At 48.9% G+C, this 19,019-nt stretch overlaps 1 protein-coding gene across 1 annotated transcript in view; it reads left to right on the top strand.

The window, feature by feature from the left end:
- Positions 1-12,716: 12,716 nt before the first annotated feature.
- Positions 12,717-19,019, top strand: part of LOC143767993 (uncharacterized) — a 277,579-nt gene continuing 271,276 nt past the window's right edge. The window contains exon 1 of the mRNA XM_077256594.1: positions 12,717-13,339. Within this exon, the coding sequence (XP_077112709.1) occupies positions 13,301-13,339 (39 nt within the window). The 5' untranslated portion in view covers positions 12,717-13,300. The remainder of the gene's footprint in view (positions 13,340-19,019) is intronic.

The following is a 19,019-nucleotide window of genomic DNA, read 5'->3' as shown; positions in this document are numbered from 1 at the left end:
ATACTGTAAAATGACCGCACATAATGCTCCATACTGTATAATAACCCCACATGATGCTCCATACTGTATAATGACCGCATATGATGCTCCATACTGTATAATGACCGCACATGATGCTCCATACTGTATAATGACCACACATGATGCTCCATACTGTATATTGGCTGCACATGATGCTCCATACTGTATAATGACCCCAAATGATGCTCCATACTGTAAAATGACCGCACATAATGCTCCATACTGTATAATGACCCCACATGATGCTCCATACTGTATAATGACCGCACATGATGCTCCATACTGTATAATGACCGCACATGATGCTCCATACTGTATAATGACCGCACATGATGCTCCATACTGTATATTGGCCGCACATGATGCTCCATACTGTATATTGGCCGCACATGATGCTCCATACTGTATATTGGCCGCACATGATGCTCCATACTGTACATTGGCTGCACATGATGCTCCATACTGTATATTGGCTGCACATGATGCTCCATACTGTATATTGGCTGCACATGATACTTCGTACCATATAATGGCCACACATAGCTACTCCTACACACGCGGCTGCGCTCCTTACACTTTGCACACACGGCTCCTCTCCATACACCTCGCACAGACATGGCTCCACTCCATACACCTCGCACACACACGGCTCCGCTAAATACACCTCGCACACACATGGCTCCGCTCCATACACCTCGCACACACGGCTCCACTCCATAACCTTGTACACACACAGCTCCGCTCCGTACACCTCGTACACATGGCTCCGCTCCATACACCTCGCACACACACGGCTCCGCTCCATACACCTCGCAAACACACGGCTCCGCTCCGTACATCTCATACACACATGGCTCCGCTCTGTACACCTCGTACACACACGGCTCCTCTCCATACACCTCGCACACACACGGCTCCACTCCATACATCGGTCCACTCCATACACCTCGTACACACACGGTTCCGCTCCGTACACCTCATACACACACGGCTCCACTCCGTACACCTCGTACACACACGGCTCCTCTCCGTACACCTCGTACACACGGCTCCGCTCCGTACACATCATACACATACGGCTCCACTCCGTACACCTCGTACACACACGGCTCCATTCTGTACACCTCACACACACGGCTCCACTCCGTACACCTCGTACACACACGGCTCCACTACGTACACCTCGTACACACACGGCTCCACTCCGTACACCTCGTACACACACGGCTCCGCTCCGTACACCTCGCACACACACGGCTCCGCTCCATACACCTCTTACACACACGGCTCCGCTCCGTACACCTCGTACACACACGGCTCCATTCTGTACACCTCACACACACGGCTCCGCTAAATACACCTCGCACACACACCTTAATTGTGCCATGATTTGCTGTCTCATTATAGCACATGATGATAGTGTCAGACTGTCACAGGGGCTTTGGCTTTGCCCTTTTTTGCGTGGGGAAAAAAAGCAGCCACAATAGCGTCGTCACCCTCTCCTCCTCTGAAATGCACTGACTGGAGTGTCAGTGAGTCATCGATCTGTGAGCTCTGAGCAGCCGAGGCAAACAGGGAGGCTGTGAGTGTCCATCCCTCCCTGCTCAGCCCCAGACTCATTCCACGCAGGATTTATACTAGCAGGCATTATCAGCAGTCCACACTGGTCTGCTGGCAGCTGCTTACATTGCCGCCGGCACCCAGGCTCTGCTGTTACATACCTCAAACTAGAAGTGTCCCCTCTCTCTCCCTCTCTGAACCGTGACGCTGGGAGACTTAGGAACATACAGGGGAAGGGGCGTGGCCTAACAAAAGGGGGCGTGGCGGAGTTTCTCCTGCTCTGTGTCCGGGACCACAGCGTCCTGCGCTGGACAGTGGGGCACAGCATGAAATCCGGGACAATCCCGCACAATGAGGGACGGTTGGGAGCTATGGGTCAGTATTTTACATCAGTGTTCGTAAGTCAAAATCAGGAGTGGATCAATCAGAGGAAAATAAGCACATGCACCACTTCTGCATTTCTCACCGGCTCCTGGTTTGGGCTTACAAATAAAGATGTAAAATATTGAACGTGTGAATGTGGCCTTAATCTTTGTATATGGATCTTTAGTAACAACCTTTGATTAGGCTGTGCCACAGTAGTTGCACACACGGTTATTTGGTGTAACACTGGTGGATGTGGACCCACTGCACCACAGGCTGGGTTTACCCTGGAGGGACGTATCTAGGTGTCCACCAGGTCTTCACTAGAGCTGCTGGTGGAGAGGACAGGCTGGACAGCCGGTAGACAGCAGTTACTACTCCAGGGTAACCAGACCTGCACCAGGTGATGGAAGAGTGAGAGACACGAGTGTGAGGTACAACAGGAGAGATAAACTGGACATAAGCAGAATGAACTGCCTGGGAACCAACATTTATCAGAGAGTGGTAGGTGGAGCTGCCTAATATAGGACCTAGTAAATATAGGAAAACTGACTGAACAGCAATCTAGTCTGGCTTTACCATTATGCTATTCACATTTCATGTATCGCACATTTCCTTGCCTTAGCACAGTAAAATTGAGTACAGCCATTATCTATTTGCTATGTAAGACTTTTTGGTTATGCACCTGTTCAGACTAGATTGCTGTTCAGTCAGTTTTCCTATATTTACTATGTACTGTTTTTTTCTGACTTGAACGCCCCGCCCTTCACCAGGCTGTGATTTTACTTACATCCAAACACAGTTGGTTCTGACCTTCCTATAAAAGCAGGCTTTACCATGTTATTAGCCATAGGTAAGTGTTCACACTAGGCAGACAGGTCAGGTACCCATCCGTTTTGAGATTACCTTGATGTTTGGTGGATGGGCTCACAATTTTTGGCGAAATCTTGGGCTAAGCATCTGGAGCGCCCCCACTACCGCAGGGCCGAGGGGCACCCGGTACCGGGCCTCTGTTCTGGGGTTGTCACGGTGGCTAGACCCGGTCCGTGGCCCTGCCTGCGCGGGGACGTCCGGTGCAGGGGTGGTGGTGAATGATGGTGGTGTTGTCGTGATGCGGTGCAGTAAATAATGAGGACACCAGGTTGCAGTCTCTTTACTGAAGATCTCTGGGTCCTCAGTCCGGAATACGGTCAACCAGGCTGCGCAAGTCCGGCCGGTCCAATGGCACCTCCAGAATTCTCTTTGCAGGTGGAAATCTGTGCCTTCCTGCTAGCGCTGTGTGTTGTGGTCCTCCCCTGCTGTGCTTACGGGATAGTCCCCACAACTGTTGTGTCTGTTTCTTAAGTTCCCTCACAACTCGATTAGATGATGTTCTGCTAATCCTCCGTCCCTCCCGGTGTTATGGTTGGGACGCACCCGTATGACGGGTAGGCTCGGAGCTCTTCCGGGACCCTAGAGTCGCCCCTCTCCACAGGTTGTCCCCTATGTCTGCGTAGGTGATTTAGGTGAGACAGCCCACCTGTGACTGACTGTCCTGCCGTTGGTTTGAAGTATTGCTTAGAGCTATATATATATACTTCCTCGGCGTTCCAGCCGCCGGCTGTGCGCCTCAGTAGGATGTTGCCTCGATCTTACAGCATGACTCCTACTGGTATTCTCCTTCTTGCTTTGATCTCGTTTCTCACTCGGCACAATAAATCTTGCTTCTTATCCTTTCTTAGGGCACCGCCGCTATACTGTGCAGGCACGGTCCCGTAACGTTCCTTCTTGTTGCCAGGCCTCTGTCAGGGTCCCAAATCTGACAGGGACCCTACCAAGTCTTCCCCCACAACACCCTCTGCCACAAGGTGTTGCCTGGTTCCAACCCAGTCAGCTTTCTGAACTAACTTCCTGCCTGACCCCCAGTTTTATCAGTATGTGAGGAGTGGCCTAGTGAATAGTATCCTTAGCTCCCCCTGGAGGCCCGACTGTGAAATTAATTGGTGTATGTGATACCTGGTCAGATGAATTCCTTCAGTGCCATCAGATGTACCATAGCTCCCCATAGTGGCGGAGCCACAGTACTGCAACGACCAGGACTCTGGGGCGCTGCACATCTCATGTGTTTTTTCATAGATTTCACAAGTCATTATGCTATTCACATTTCATGTATCGCACATTTTCTTGCTTTAGCACAGTAAAAAATAATATAGGACCTGCCGCCACGGGATAGGCTGGTAAACCTAATCTCTGAAGGACATAGCAGGGTTATATTCCTGTAGAGACTGGCCAATCCCCCCTAAGGCCAAATGGAAGCAACATACTGAGAAGCCGTGCGGTGACCATGGTGAGAAGGGAGGCGCTGAGAGGGCAGATGAGTTACCACCGTGACACCTGGGTAGGAGCCCACTCACATGTTTCCCCCCTGAGCTGAACCCCTTGCTGAGCCTCAGAACAAATGTAATATGTGGGATCAAAATGCCCATTACACCTTGAGATTACTTCCCTGGTGGGTACAGTGTCTGAAACGGGGTGACTTTAGGGGGTTATATGTCTTCACCCACCTCGGGGGCTTTGTAATTGACCCCCACAAGTGAGGACTGCCAAATTACTGCTCGAAAAGCAAAACAGTACCTCTCCCCATTGGAGCCGGGCCGTGTGCAGTCATTTCTGGCCTCAGGTTTGGGAGAAATTTCTGTATAAATTGTGGCTCCATTTTACTCTGAAATTGAACATTTTGGACTCAAAACATTTTAGCGGTAAAACATAATTGTTTGTTTCCACGACCAGAAATATAAAGATCTATGACGCAATTGTGGGTTCAACATGCCCCCCCACCCCCAGATGGATTCCCTGAGGACTGTCAATCTGAAATGGGGTCACTTTGGGGGGGGGGGGGGGGGGTCGCTGTTCTGGCAGCTGCACATTATTCCAGACAAATCTGCAGTCCAGAAACCAAACAGTGATTCTTCCCTCCAGGGCGACATTCTGGGGGTCACCTCATTCTCTAGAAATTACTTTATAAATTGTGCAGCGTCCTATAAGATATCCCTGCCCACAGCGCCCCCATCCAGCGAGTGTCTGAGAAAGGTCATTACACCGAAACGCCACGAAGTTCAGATCCAAGGAGCAAGATCACATTTATCATTGCTGCGCACTGTGTACGGCATCAATGGAGGGAGCAGCGGAGATTCTCTTATCACTGGGATCCCACTCCACTCGCTCCTCACACTCAGCAAGTGTCTGCACTGCGGCCTATATACCCGAAGCCTCACACACTGCTCCGCTCTGTGCGCAGCGTACACCCAGTACTTCTGTTATATGCAGTCTGCTCCGTACACACGGCTCCGCTCTGTGCGCAGCGTACACCCAGTACTACTGTTATATGCAGTCTGCTCCGTACACACGGCTCCGCTCTGTGCGCAGCATACACCCAGTAATACTGTTATATGCAGTCTGCTCCGTACACACGGCTCCGCTCTGTGCGCAGCGTACACCCAGTACTACTGTTATATGCAGTCTGCTCCGCACACACGGCTCCGCTCTGTGAGCAGCGTACACCCAGTACTACTGTTATATACAGTCTGCTCCGTACACACGGCTCCGCTCTGTGCGCAGCGTACACCCAGTACTACTGTTATATGCAGTCTGCTCCGCACACACGGCTCCGCTCTGTGAGCAGCGTACACCCAGTACTACTGTTATATGCAGTCTGCTCCGTACACACGGCTCCGCTCTGTGCGCAGCCTACACCCAGTACTACTGTTATATGCAGTCTGCTCCGTACACACGGCTCCGCTCTGTGCGCAGCCTACACCCAGTACTACTGTTATATACAGTCTGCTCCCTACACCTCGTACACACTCGGCTCTGCTACATCCACACTGTAAACCCCTCCTGACCCCACACAGAAACTTCCCCTCATCCGGCACCATGACAACCAGCACAGCAGAGTCCTGCATACACTGAGGCCCCTGATCATGTGACCCCTGACTCCTCCCCTCCTGTGACCTCATCACAGGTCCTGTGCGCACAGAGCAGCCATATATGTGGAGTGCGGCTCTGCAGGTGGAGGTAAGTGGAGATTCCCCATTACTGAGCGCCGGGGACATTAACCCCTTCTGCACTGAGACTCTTTTGAGGTTTTTGTCGCCACTTTATAAGAATCATAACATGTTTGCTCTGTTTCCTGTAATAGATACATAGGACCCAACTATGGAGGACAGGGAGTGAGGGAGCGGGTTGTCCTCCTAGTACAGGGCCCCTTTCTTTGCCCCCACACAGTGTAATGCCCCTTATGTATAATACCCCTGTGACAGGATCACTGGCGCTGTCTGTGAGGGGAGAGATGTGGCATGGAGATTGCTTTCCTCCGTGATCTAGAAACCCATAAGTTTCTCTTCAGCATTCTTTGTGCTGAAGGAGTTAAGCCGCCATGTTATGGGTGGGTTTTTAGGTGAGTAGGTAAGAGATGGGCAGGATGCCCACTCCCCATATCTCCGCCTCAGTGTGGCTGGGGAAATAAATGTCCAGCAGTTTTTTTTCCCTCTGGCTGAGTTGTGTGGAGGCAAGGAAGTCTCCATACTGAAGCTCCTGTGAGAGCTGCCACATATGTGGTCCCAGAAGCTCTGGGCAGGACTTTGTATGAGCTGTTTATTTTTTCTTTGGAGCCAGGAAGTCTGTTTTTCTGTTACCATTTTGGGCTTTGGGATCATGATGCTATAAACCACCCAGAACCCCATGTGTGCCTGTGTCTACCTTGAGGAGCAGCTAAGTGAGCCGACCTTCCACACCTCCCACACAGTATAATGTTCCCACAGTACCACCATCCCCCCACACAGTATAATGTTCCCACAGTACCACCATCCCCCACACAGTGTAATGTTCCCACAGTGCCACCATCCCCCACACACAGTATAATGTTCCCACAGTACCACCATCCCCCCACATAGTATAATGTTCCCACAGTACCACCATCCCCCACACACAGTATAATGTTCCCATAGTGCCACCATCCCCCACACACAGTATAATGTTCCCACAGTACCACCATCCCCCACACAGTATAATGTTCCCATAGTGCCACCATCCCCCACACACAGTATAATGTTCCCATAGTGCCACCATCCCCCACACACAGTATAATGTTCCCACAGTACCACCATCCCCCACACAGTATAATGTTCCCATAGTGCCACCATCCCCCACACACAGTATAATGTTCCCACAGTACCACCATCCCCCACACAGTATAATGTTCCCATAGTGCCACCATCCCACCATACACAGTATAATGTTCCCATGACAACGCCATTCCCCCCCCCACAGTATACAGTAATCTTCTCACAGTACCACCATTACCTCCTCACAGTATAATAATCTCACAATACTACCTTTCTCCCACACACAGAATAACCTTCCAGTACCACCATTCCACCATGCACAGTATAATGCTCCCACAGTACTGTCATTTCCCCCACACTGTATACTGTCCTCATAGTACTGCTATCCCCCTACACACAGTGCAGTGCTACCAAAGTACCATCATCCCCCCATACACAGTATAATGTTCCCACAGTGCCGCAGTCCCCTCCATACTGAGTGGTGGTCCTTACTTTGTGTAGCAGGCTGTGGTGGCCATAATAGTGTATGAGGTGCTGTTTGGACCATCATATTGTGGGGTCCATCATAGTGTGTAGGAGACATCATACTGAGTTACCTGGGTCTACAGGGGAAAAATGTTCTGTTGTTGAGTCTGACAGGGATTAGTAAGAAATACAGACTTTTGGTCTATCTAGTTGCAGACTTAAATTAACAAAGACAGCATGCGGTCTGCAGAGTCGGGAGGTATGACTCCGCCACATATATATCTGATATATCGTTTTCCTTTAAGTTAGGGGGCCCAATTATATCTATTGCTGTGGGACCTGTGATTTCTATCTACTCCACTGTGTATAGCCTTGTGGGAATAAAAGGACTAGAAATAGGAAAAACCCAATGTGGCTAAACAAAGAAGTAAGACAGGCAATTAACAGAAAAAAGAAAGCATTTGCACTACTAAAGCAAGATGGCACCATTGAAGCTCTAAAAACTGTAGGGAGAAAAATACTTTATCTAAAAAACTAATTAAAGCTGCCAAAAAGGAAACAGAGAAGCACATTGCTAAGGAGAGCAAAACTAATCCCAACCTGTTCTTCAACTATATCAATAGTAAAAGAATAGAAACTGAAAATGTAGGCCCCTTAAAAAATAGTGAGGAAAGAATGGTTGTAGATGACGAGGAAAAAGCTAACATATTAAACACCTTCTTCTCCACGGTATTCACGGTGGAAAATGACATGGTAGGTGAAATCCCAAGAAACAATGAAAACCCTATATTAAGGGTCACCAATCTAACCCAAGAAGAGGTGCGAAACCGGCTAAATAAGATTAAAATAGATAAATCTCCGGGTCCGGATGGCATACACCCACGAGTACTAAGAGAACTAAGTAATGTAATAGATAAACCATTATTTCTTATTTTTAGGGACTCTATAGCGACGGGGTCTGTTCCGCAGGACTGGCGCATAGCAAATGTGGTGCCAATATTCAAAAAGGGCTCTAAAAGTGAACCTGGAAATTATAGGCCAGTAAGTCTAACCTCTACTGTTGGTAAAATATTTGAAGGGTTTCTGAAGGATGTTATTCTGGATTATCAGAGAATAACTGTTTAACTCCATATCAGCATGGGTTTATGAGAAATCGCTCCTGTCAAACCAATCTAATCAGTTTTTATGAAGAGGTAAGCTATAGGCTGGACCACGGTGAGTCATTGGACGTGGTATGTCTCGATTTTTCCAAAGCGTTTGATACCGTGCCGCACAAGAGGTTGGTACACAAAATGAGAATGCTTGGTCTGGGGGAAAATGTGTGTAAATGGGTTAGTAACTGGCTTAGTGATAGAAAGCAGAGGGTGGTTATAAATGGTATAGTCTCTAACTGGGTCGCTGTGACCAGTGGGGTACCGTAGGGGTCGGTATTGGGACCTGTTCTCTTCAACATATTCATTAATGATCTGGTAGAAGGTTTACACAGTAAAATATTGATATTTGCAGATGATACAAAACTATGTAAAGCAGTTAATACAAGAGAAGATAGTATTCTGCTACAGATGGATCTGGATAAGTTGGAAACTTGGGCTGAAAGGTGGCAAATGAGGTTTAACAATGATAAATGTAAGGTTATACACATGGGAAGAAGGAATCAATATCACCATTACACACTGAATGGGAAACCACTGGGTAAATCTGACAGGGAGAAGGACTTGGGTATTCAAGTTAATGATAAACTTACCTGGAGCAGCCAGTGCCAGGCAGCAGCTGCCAAGGCAAACTTGATCATGGGTTGCATTAAAAGAGGTCTGGATACACGTGAAGAGAGCATTATACTGCCTCTGTACAAATCCCTAGTTAGACCGCACATGGAGTACTGTGTCCAGTTTTGGGCACCGATGCTCAGGAAGGATATAATGGAACTAGAGAGAGTACAAAGGAGGGCAACAAAATTAATAAAGGGGATGGGAGAACTACAATACCCAGATAGATTAGCGAAATTAGGATTACCGTATTTTGCGGACTATAAGACGCACTTTTTCCCCCCAATAAAAGGGGGGAAAATGGGGGGTGCGTCTAATAGTCGAAATGCAGGCTTACCCGTTGCGGCAGAGGTGCGGTGGCAGAGGTGCGGTGGCAGAGGTGCGGTGGCAGAGGTGCGGCGGCAGAGGGGCAGAGATGAGGAGGCGCAGTGAGCGGGGTCCCTTTCCCCGGTGAGGTGATGCAGCAGCCCGGTGATGCAGCAGAGCCGGGTGAATCCTGTTGTTACCGGTGGTGGCGGCCATCTTCCGGAGGCCGCGCGTGCGCAAATGGAGCCTCTGCTTCCCGGGGCTTCAGGAAAATGGCCGCGGGATGCAGCGCGTGCGCATATGGGGATCGCAGCGGCCATTTTCCTGAAGTTCTTAACTTCAGGAAAATGGCCGCCGCGATCTCCATCTGTGCACGCGCGGCCTCCTGCGGCCATTTTCCTGAAGCCCCGGGAAGCAGAGCGCTTCATCTGCGCACGCGCGGCCCCCGGAAGATGGCCGCCACCACCGGTAACAACAGGATTCACCCGGCTCTGCTGCTTACCGGGCTGTTGCATCACCTCACCGGGGAAAGGGACCCCTCTTACACCATACCTCTCACTGCGCCTCCTCATCCCAGGACCTCCTCATCCCAGCGCCTCCTCATCCCAGCGCCTCCTCATCCCAGCGCCTCCTCATCCCAGCGCCTCTGCCGGTAACCACTGCTGCCACCCTCCCATGGACATCAGGCCGTGGCGTCGCCCACCTAAGCAGGAAGGGACCCTCATGCCGTACCACATCACCCCACCTCTGCCGACACCATGCCTTCTGTGACCCTGCTCTGCCACCGCCAGCCCTCAGGTAAGATACTGTAAATTCGGACAATAAGACGGACCCCCATCTTATAAAAAAATCTTTTTTTCTGCAATTTTCACCCCAAATTTGGGGTGCGTCTTATGGTCCGGTGCGTCTTATAGTCCGCAAAATACGGTATTTAGTCTAGAAAAAAGATGACTGAGGGGCGATCTAATAACCATGTATAAGTATATAAGGGGACAATACAAATATCTCGCTCAGGATCTGTTTATACCAAGGAAGGTGACGGGCACAAGGGGGCATTCTTTGCGTCTGGAGGAGAGAAGGTTTTTCCACCAACATAGAAGAGGATTCTTTACTGTTAGGGCAGTGAGAATCTGGAATTGCTTGACTGGTGATGAGGTCACCAGTCTATTGTCCACTGGCAAAGGTACATTTCCTAAGTCCTAAATGTAACCTGATATACCAGCTTGAGGAGGGGGCTACTGAGCACATCTGGGGGGATTATATATCACTAAACACATCTCTACGTAAAGATATACATTTTGGAGCACTTCCTTTCTACAAACTGTGATTTTTTTTTTCACTTTAAACCTTTAACCTTTTTTTAAACAGTTCTTAAATCTGGACATTTTAATTTAGAAAAATAGAAAAATAGATGTCCAAATACAAGGATGTCAGCGCCATCACACACACATACAAAAACCTCACAGAAGAATCCAGAACAAGGATCAATAATGGCAATGGCAGGCTTGGCACAAGCATACAGACACGGAGTGATGGCTGCAGAGCGGTGGTCCTGTAGGAAGACACAGTCCTGCATCCTTATAGCACAGGAGGCAGCACTGATTGCCAACCTATTATCTCTGGCACCCGACTACAAAACTCTGGGCCGCTCCAATGTGGTCACTACCTGGCACAAACTAGTCAGACATGTCCACGACGCAGCACTGTCCATACACCACATGGAACAAACTGCAGTCTGAGCAGCAACAAGCCACCACTGCACTAAGCTGTTAAAATGGCGCGTCTTCCCCAACAGAACACGCCTCCTCCCAAAACGCTTAGCCAATCACAAGCGCCGCACACAGGGCTGTCTGGAGTCCGGAACTAATAGCAGGGGCCTTCCTATTGGGTTGAGTAAGGGAGGTGAGAGAGGGAAGGGGGACCAGCGCATCCGAAGCTCAAGAGAAACATGGCTAAATACCTGGGATGGGGATATGTGACAGGGTCACTGGCAATGTATGTGAGGGGAGACATCTGTCGCAAAGTTTGCTTTCTTCCGTGATCTAAAAACCCATAAGTTTCTCTCCAGCAAGCTATGTGCTGAAGGAGTTAATCAGCCATGATAAATTTTTAGGTGAGTAGGTTAGAGATGGGCGGAGTGCTGTAGATAAGCCCCCAATGTATCCTGAAAGATGAAAAGAAGAGGTTAGATTCTCACCCGGGGCGGTCTCGCTGCGGTCCAGTCCGATGGGTGTTGCGGTTCGGTTCGGGGCCTCCCATCTTCTTCCGATGTCCTCTTCTTGTCTTCACGCTGCAGCTCCTGTAGAGGGCAGAGCAAAGTACTGCAGTACGCAGACGCCGGGAAAGTTCAGAGAGGCCCAGCGCCTGCGCACTGCAGTACGTTGTTCTGCCCTCAACAGGACAAAGTATGCCTGCGCCGGAGCCGCAGCAGGAAGACAACAAGAAGACATCATCGTAAGAAGATGGGAGGCCCTGGACTGGACCGCGAAGCCCATCGGTTCGGACCGCCCGCCCAGGTGCGTATAATCTAACCTCTTTTTCTCATCTTTCAGGATACATCAGGGGCTTATCTACAGCATTCCAGAATGCTGTAGATAAGCCCCTGATGCCGGTGGCCTTAGCTCACCTTCCATTTTGGGAGTGACAGGTTCCCTTTAAGGGGTTATAAAGCCCTGTGTGTGAGTCACTGTTGCTGACTTATTACACTATTATTTTACATATACCTGGATCTGCCTCAGAGTTCTATTATTACTTTCCAACTATAGATCAGCAGGAACTATAGGAATAAAGGCAAGGTAGAAATCCTCCTCCTGTTATTAGCCAAAGACCTCAGTGCCTCCTCACCACAGTGCCTCTGCTCATCCTGCAGCTGCTGGACATCCACCACTGTTCAGTGTCTGTGACTGTCGGTTGTGATAGATCACAGATCATGTGTGCTCTCACTACACTGAGACCCCAATCACAGATCATGTGTGCCCTCACTACACTGAGCAGCCAATCACAGATCATGTGTGCCCTCACTACACTGAGCAGCCAATCACAGGTCATGTGTGCCCTCACTACACTGAGCAGCCAATCACAGGTCATGTGTGCCCTCACTACACTGACCAGCCAATCACGGGAAATGGAGAAGCCCAGTCACAACAGAGCATTGCCAATCATTCCCCAGTTGTACACACTGCTCTAACTCTCCTCCTCCTTCTGCTTCTCCTCCTCCTCCCCCCAGTCAGGAGGAAAGAAACTAAGCAAACAGCAGGGGAAAAAAAAAGTTTGTCTCAGCTCCCAATCATTTACATCAAAGAGCCGTCTCTTTGTGTCAGATCCTTCATGAAGCACACATCACTACTGGTAGCCTCGGGGATATAAGCCCGGGAAAGCATGCTCCAGCGCTGAAAGAGTTACTGAGCATTCAAAGGACAGGTTTTAAGAGAAGTCAAAAGAGATGGGTGGGAATGACTGCTCACATATCCCCGCCCTGGGGTTGTGGTTTGGCAGATAGGAAGGAAACCAAGTGTGTCATTCAGGGTCTGTGACTGGAGGTGTGGAGGCCTCCATTGTGTGTGCTAAAGTCTCTGACCTGAGCGGGCGGACCTGCACTACTATATGGACTGGTTATTTTCTGTTTGTCTTCACTCTGTTCCGGAGAAGGAGATCTTCTTTTGTTTGCTTATGCTGAAGCAGGTTTATGGAGTCTAAGAAACCGGACTGGACATTTCTATGAAAACAGCTTCCTGTGCCGACCTCAGCCGCAGCTCAGTGAGTAATACTCTACAGGGTATTTATCACAGCCTCCTGTAATGTCAGAGTCCTGCACGTCGTTCTCCTCTCACAGTTATAGAGCCGTCTGTGTGTATGTATGTCTAATGAAATCAGTTATTAACCTTACATAAGTTCAACTGTGGTGTGGCAAGATGGCGTCTACATCCTGGAACTAAGCCCTGGAATCCTTGCAATGTGACTTGGATACACTGGAGATCATATATGGAATAGACCTAGCAGGGACCCCCAACTAACACAGACTGATACAATGGTGCAGAGAAGCGCCCTCTTCCTGCCTGCTACATGATTATTTGTGCATACTAATGTGGGCTCATACCCATATGTGTGAAAAAAGTTCAGATGTCAGGACCGAAAAAACGGACAAGTGTCATGCGAGTGCTGTACGATTTCTTTTTTTTTAAACTGAATATCCGTATGGCATACGTATGCAATGCGATTTTAACATGAGCTTTTAGATACAGCGGTATTGTCATTTACACATCGTTTTAACACGAAATATTCTTCAACACACACACACACACACACACACACACACACACACACACACACACACACACACACACACACACACACACACACACGTGAACAGAATACATATATACACATAGAATAGATGTGTGTATGTATTTTATATATATACAGTACAGACCAAAAGTTTGGACACACCTTTCTCATTTAAGATTTTTCTGTGTTTTCATGACTATGAAAATTGTACATTCACTCTGAAGGCATCAAAACTATGAATTAACACATGTGGAATTATATACTTAATTTCAGTTGTTTCACACTTTTTTGTTATGTCTTATATTCTAGGTTCTTCAAAGTAGCCACCTTTTGCTTTGATGACTGCTTTGCACACTCTTGGCATTCTCTTAATGAGCTTCAAGAGGTAGTCACTGGAAATGGTCTTCCAACAATCTTGAAGGAGTTCCCAGAGATGATTAGCACTTGTTGGCCCTTTTGCGTTCGCTCTGCGGTCCAGCTCACCCCAAACCATCTCAATTGGGTTCAGGTCTGGTGACTGTGGAGGCCAGGTCATCTGGCGTAGCACCCCATCACTCTCCTTCTTGGTCAAATAGCCCTTACACAGCCTGGAGGTGTGTTTGGGGTCATTGTCCTGAAGGTCCAACTAAACGCAAACCGGATGGAATAGCATGGCGCTGCAAGAAGCTGTGGTAGCCATGCTGGTTCAGTATGCTTTCAATTTTGAATAAATCCCCAACAGTGTCACTAGAAAAGCACTCCCACACCATCACACCTCCTCCATGCTTCACGGTGGGAACCAGGCATGTAGAGTCCATCCGTTCACCTTTTCGGCATCACACAAAGACACAGTGGTTGGAACCAAAGATCTCAACTTTGGACTCATCAGACCAAAGCACAGATTTCTACTGGTCTAATGTCCATTCCTTGTGTTCTTTAGCCCAAACAAGTCTCTTCTGCTTGTTGCCTGTCCTTAGCAGTGGTTTCCTAGCAGCTATTTTACCATGAAGGCCTGCTGCACAAAGCCTCTTCTTAACAGTTGTTGTAGAGATGTGTCTGCTGCTAGAACTCTGTGTGGCATTGACCTGGTCTCTAATCTGAGCTTCTGTTAACCTGCGATTTCTGAGGCTGGTGACTCTGATAAACTTATCCTCAGAAGCAGAGGTGACTCTTGGTCTTCCTTTCCTGGGGCAGTCCTCATGTGAGCCTGTTTCTTTGTAGCGCTTGATGGTTTTTGCCACAGCACTTAGGGACACTTTCAAAGTTTTCCTAATTTTTTGGACGGACTGACCTTCATTTCTTAAAGTAATGATGGCCACTCGTTTTTCTTTACTTAGCTGCTTTTTTCTTGCCATAATACAAATTCTAACAGTCTATTCAGTAGGACTATCAGCTGTGCATCCACCAGACTTCTGCACAGCACAACTGATGGTCCCAACCCCATTTATAAGGCAATAAATCCCACTTATTAAAGGGAACCTGTCACCCCCCCCCCCCCCCCCCAGGCGTTTTTAAACTAAAAGAGCCACCTTGTGCAGCAGTAATGCTGCTTTCTGACAAGGTGGCTCTTTTAGTTTTGGGTGCTGTAACTGCCGAAATAATCAGTTTTATAATTTGTCCAAAGTACCTTGTCTTCAGACAAGGAGGCAGGCGTTTCCCCCCTGCTGCAGACTCCACACAGCCGTCACTCACATCTTCTTGGCGCTGGGCGCCGCCTCCTCACCGCTGTTTTGAAATGATGCGGTGCCTGCGCTCTTTTCTCCTGCCTTGGGCAGGCGCAGTGAGCACTGGCCGCCTGCCCTCTGTGCGTACGTACGCCCTGCCTGTGAATCCCAGCCCAGCAGTGTCTTATGATTTATTCATACTACGGGGCTGGGATTCCTGGGCATGCGCATTGCGTGTCTAAGCCTCTCACCCGCTCACACTGCCTGCTACAGCGTGTGCATCCTCAGGTGATCCCTCCTCCGTGCAATCGCCTGGAACTTTGCCAAGTCCTCACAGCTGGTGTGTGTGTGTGTAGGAGGCGGTGGGAGAGGCGGTGGGAGAGCCCAAGGCAGGAGAAAAGAGCGCAGGCGCCGCATCATTCCAAACAGCGGTGAGGAGGCGACGCCAAGAAGATGTGAGTGACGTCTGCAGCAGGGGAGAAAGGCCTGCCTCCTTGTCTGAAGACAAGGTGTTTTGGACAAATTATAAAACTGATTATTTCGACAGTTACAGCACCCAGAATTAAAAGAGCCACCTTGTCAGAATGCAGCATTACTGCTGCACAAGGTGGCTCTTTTAGTTAAAAACGCCTGGGGGGGGGGGGGGTGACAGGTTCCCTTTAAACCAGGGCACACCTGTGAAGTGAAAACCATTCCCAGTGACTACCTCTTGAAGCTCATCAAGAGAATGCCAAGTGTGTGCAAAGCAGTCATCAAAGCAAAAGGAGGCTACTTTGAAGAACCTAGAATATAAGACATAATTTCAGTTGTTACACACTTTTTTGTTAAGTATATAATTCCACGTGTTAATTCAGAGTTTTGATGCCTTCAGTGTGAATATACAATTTTCATAGTCATGAAAACACAGAAAAATCTTTAAATGAGAGTGTGTCCAAACTTTTGGTCTGTACAGTATGTATGTGTATGTGTGTGTGTGTGTGTGTGTGTGTTTTTGATGAATATTTCCTGTGAAAACGATGTGTAAGGCTACGTTCACATTTGCGTTGTGCGCCGCAGCGTCGCCGACGCAACGCACAACGCAAACAAAAACGCAACAAAACGCACGCTAAAACGCTGCATTTTGCGACGCATGCGTCCTTTTTTGCCGAAAGTTGGACGCTAAAAAAATGCAACTTGTTGCGTTCTCTGCGCCCAACGCTTGCGGCCAAAAAAACGCATGCGTCGCAAAACGCAGCACAACGCATGTCCATGCGCCCCCATGTTAAATATAGGGGCGCATGACGCATGCGCCGACGCTGCGGCGCCGAACGCTAATGTGAACGTAGACTTAATGACATAGAGAATTGCTGTATGTAAAAGCTCATGTTCATATCGCATTACAATCTAATCGGATGCTAGGTGGGAAAATCAGATTGTACTCGCATTACATTCCTGCGACTCTCGGCAGGGAAACTCGGACCGATTTTTCATACATTTAGTGTGATTCCGGCCTAAGATGTTGATCCAGAGGAAGGCAAAACCCCTGGGGCATACACTACTAGCTCCATATTGGGGGAGAAATTTCTCCCGACCACACATGCGACAATCGGATCAGTTCCTTGGATCAACATCACATCATAGAATCTAGTGAACATAACCTGTAATATAATATTTTTCAGGAGAGACATTCAGGTCCCCATATGAATTTTAGTAGTGAATCGACCATTACAACATCATGTGGCCGAGAGTTTCTTAGTCTCGCTGCTCTTACAGTAAAGAATCTACATTTGTGATTATGATGAAACCTTCTTTCCTCTAGAGCAGTGTTTCCCAAACTCCAGTCCTCACGCCCCTGACACCTCATGTTTTCAGGATTTCCTTAGTATTGCTCCAGTGATGGAACTATTATTAATGCACCAGAAATGGCCACAGGTTCTGTCCCCTGTGAAATCCTAAGGAGATTCTAAAAACATGATGTGTTGGGGACCACGATAACTGGAGTTTGGGAAACGCTGCTCTAGATGTGGAGGATGCCCCCTTGTCCCCGTCGCAGGCCTACTCCAACTCCATCACAGCGCTCCTACACTGAGGCAGAATCAATCCACATGACTGTCCACATACAGGTCCTGTCCTGGGGGTTTTAGGTCGGGTGCCCACCTCCGTTTGTTGAACACACATCACACAGCACCATGCAGACACGTCACACAATCACCATGCAGACACGTCACACAATCACCATGCAGACACGTCACACAAGCACCATGCAGACACGTCACACAAGCACCATGCAGACACGTCACACAAGCACCATGCGCACACGTCACACAAGCACCATGCGCACACGTCACACAAGCACCATGCGCACACGTCACACAAGCACCATGCGCACACGTCACACAAGCACCATGCGCACACGTCACACAAGCACCATGCGCACACGTCACACAAGCACCATGCGCACACATCACACAAGCACCATGCGCACACATCACACAAGCACCATGCACACACACATCACACAAGCACCATGCATACACACATAAAACAAGCACCATGCACACACGTCACACAGCACCATGCTGTCATGTCGGACGCTGTTCAGACCAGGTAGTTCGACAGACAGCGGTAATTCCGCTTTTGACCACTATTTGCTCATTGGCGTCGGCTAGATTTTATCTAGCTGTTCCGGGGTTAATTTACCTGATCCTCGGATTGGAAGCTGGGCCATGCCCATTGCCTTTAAATAGCTCTCCTGATCATTGGGCGTCGCTGATTATAGCTTCTGTCTTGTGCGTTGTTATCTCGGTCTGGAGTGGAGAGCTGGTTGCTGGAGAGTCGTTGCTGGTGGTGTATTTTCCTTTGTCTTATTTACTCCTTCCTATATTTGTATTTATTTTGCCCTGCACATTTATAGTGTATTCCTGAGTGACTGCGGCGTGGTGTATATTTTCCTTTATCCTTGTCTGTGCTAACTGTGGGTATTGGTGAATTACATCTTCACTGGGTGGTGTGCGGAGGTTTCAGCCTTTGGTTGAAACAGGAGTCAGGGTGAGGTTCGAGGCCTGGACATGCACACCATCAGTGTAAACTCCAGGTAGAGGGTCAGTCACGATTTCCCTAGTCTGAGGGAAATTGCAGGGGCCCGGGTTATCAGCTCTCGCTCCCCTAGTCTCCCCCGTGATGCATGCAGACACGTCACACAAGCACCATGCACACACGTCACACAGCACCATGCACACTCGTCACACAGCACCATGCACACTCGTCACACAAGCACCATGCACACACGTCACACAGCACCATGCACACTCGTCACACAAGCACCATGCGCACAAGCACCATGCGCACTCGTCACAAGCACCATGCACACACGTCACACAGCACCATGCACACACAAGCACCATGCACACTCGTCACATAAGCACCATGCAGACACGTCACACAAGCACCATGCAGATACGTCACACAAACACTTGTGAGGCAATGACCCCTGGTACAGCTAGGGGGCGCTGTATGTGCTCTCCAGAATG

Source organism: Ranitomeya variabilis, chromosome 4, assembly GCF_051348905.1.
Source record: "Ranitomeya variabilis isolate aRanVar5 chromosome 4, aRanVar5.hap1, whole genome shotgun sequence".
In the NCBI taxonomy this organism is placed as follows: domain Eukaryota; kingdom Metazoa; phylum Chordata; class Amphibia; order Anura; family Dendrobatidae; genus Ranitomeya; species Ranitomeya variabilis.
This window is presented reverse-complemented; position numbering and strand designations above follow the sequence as displayed.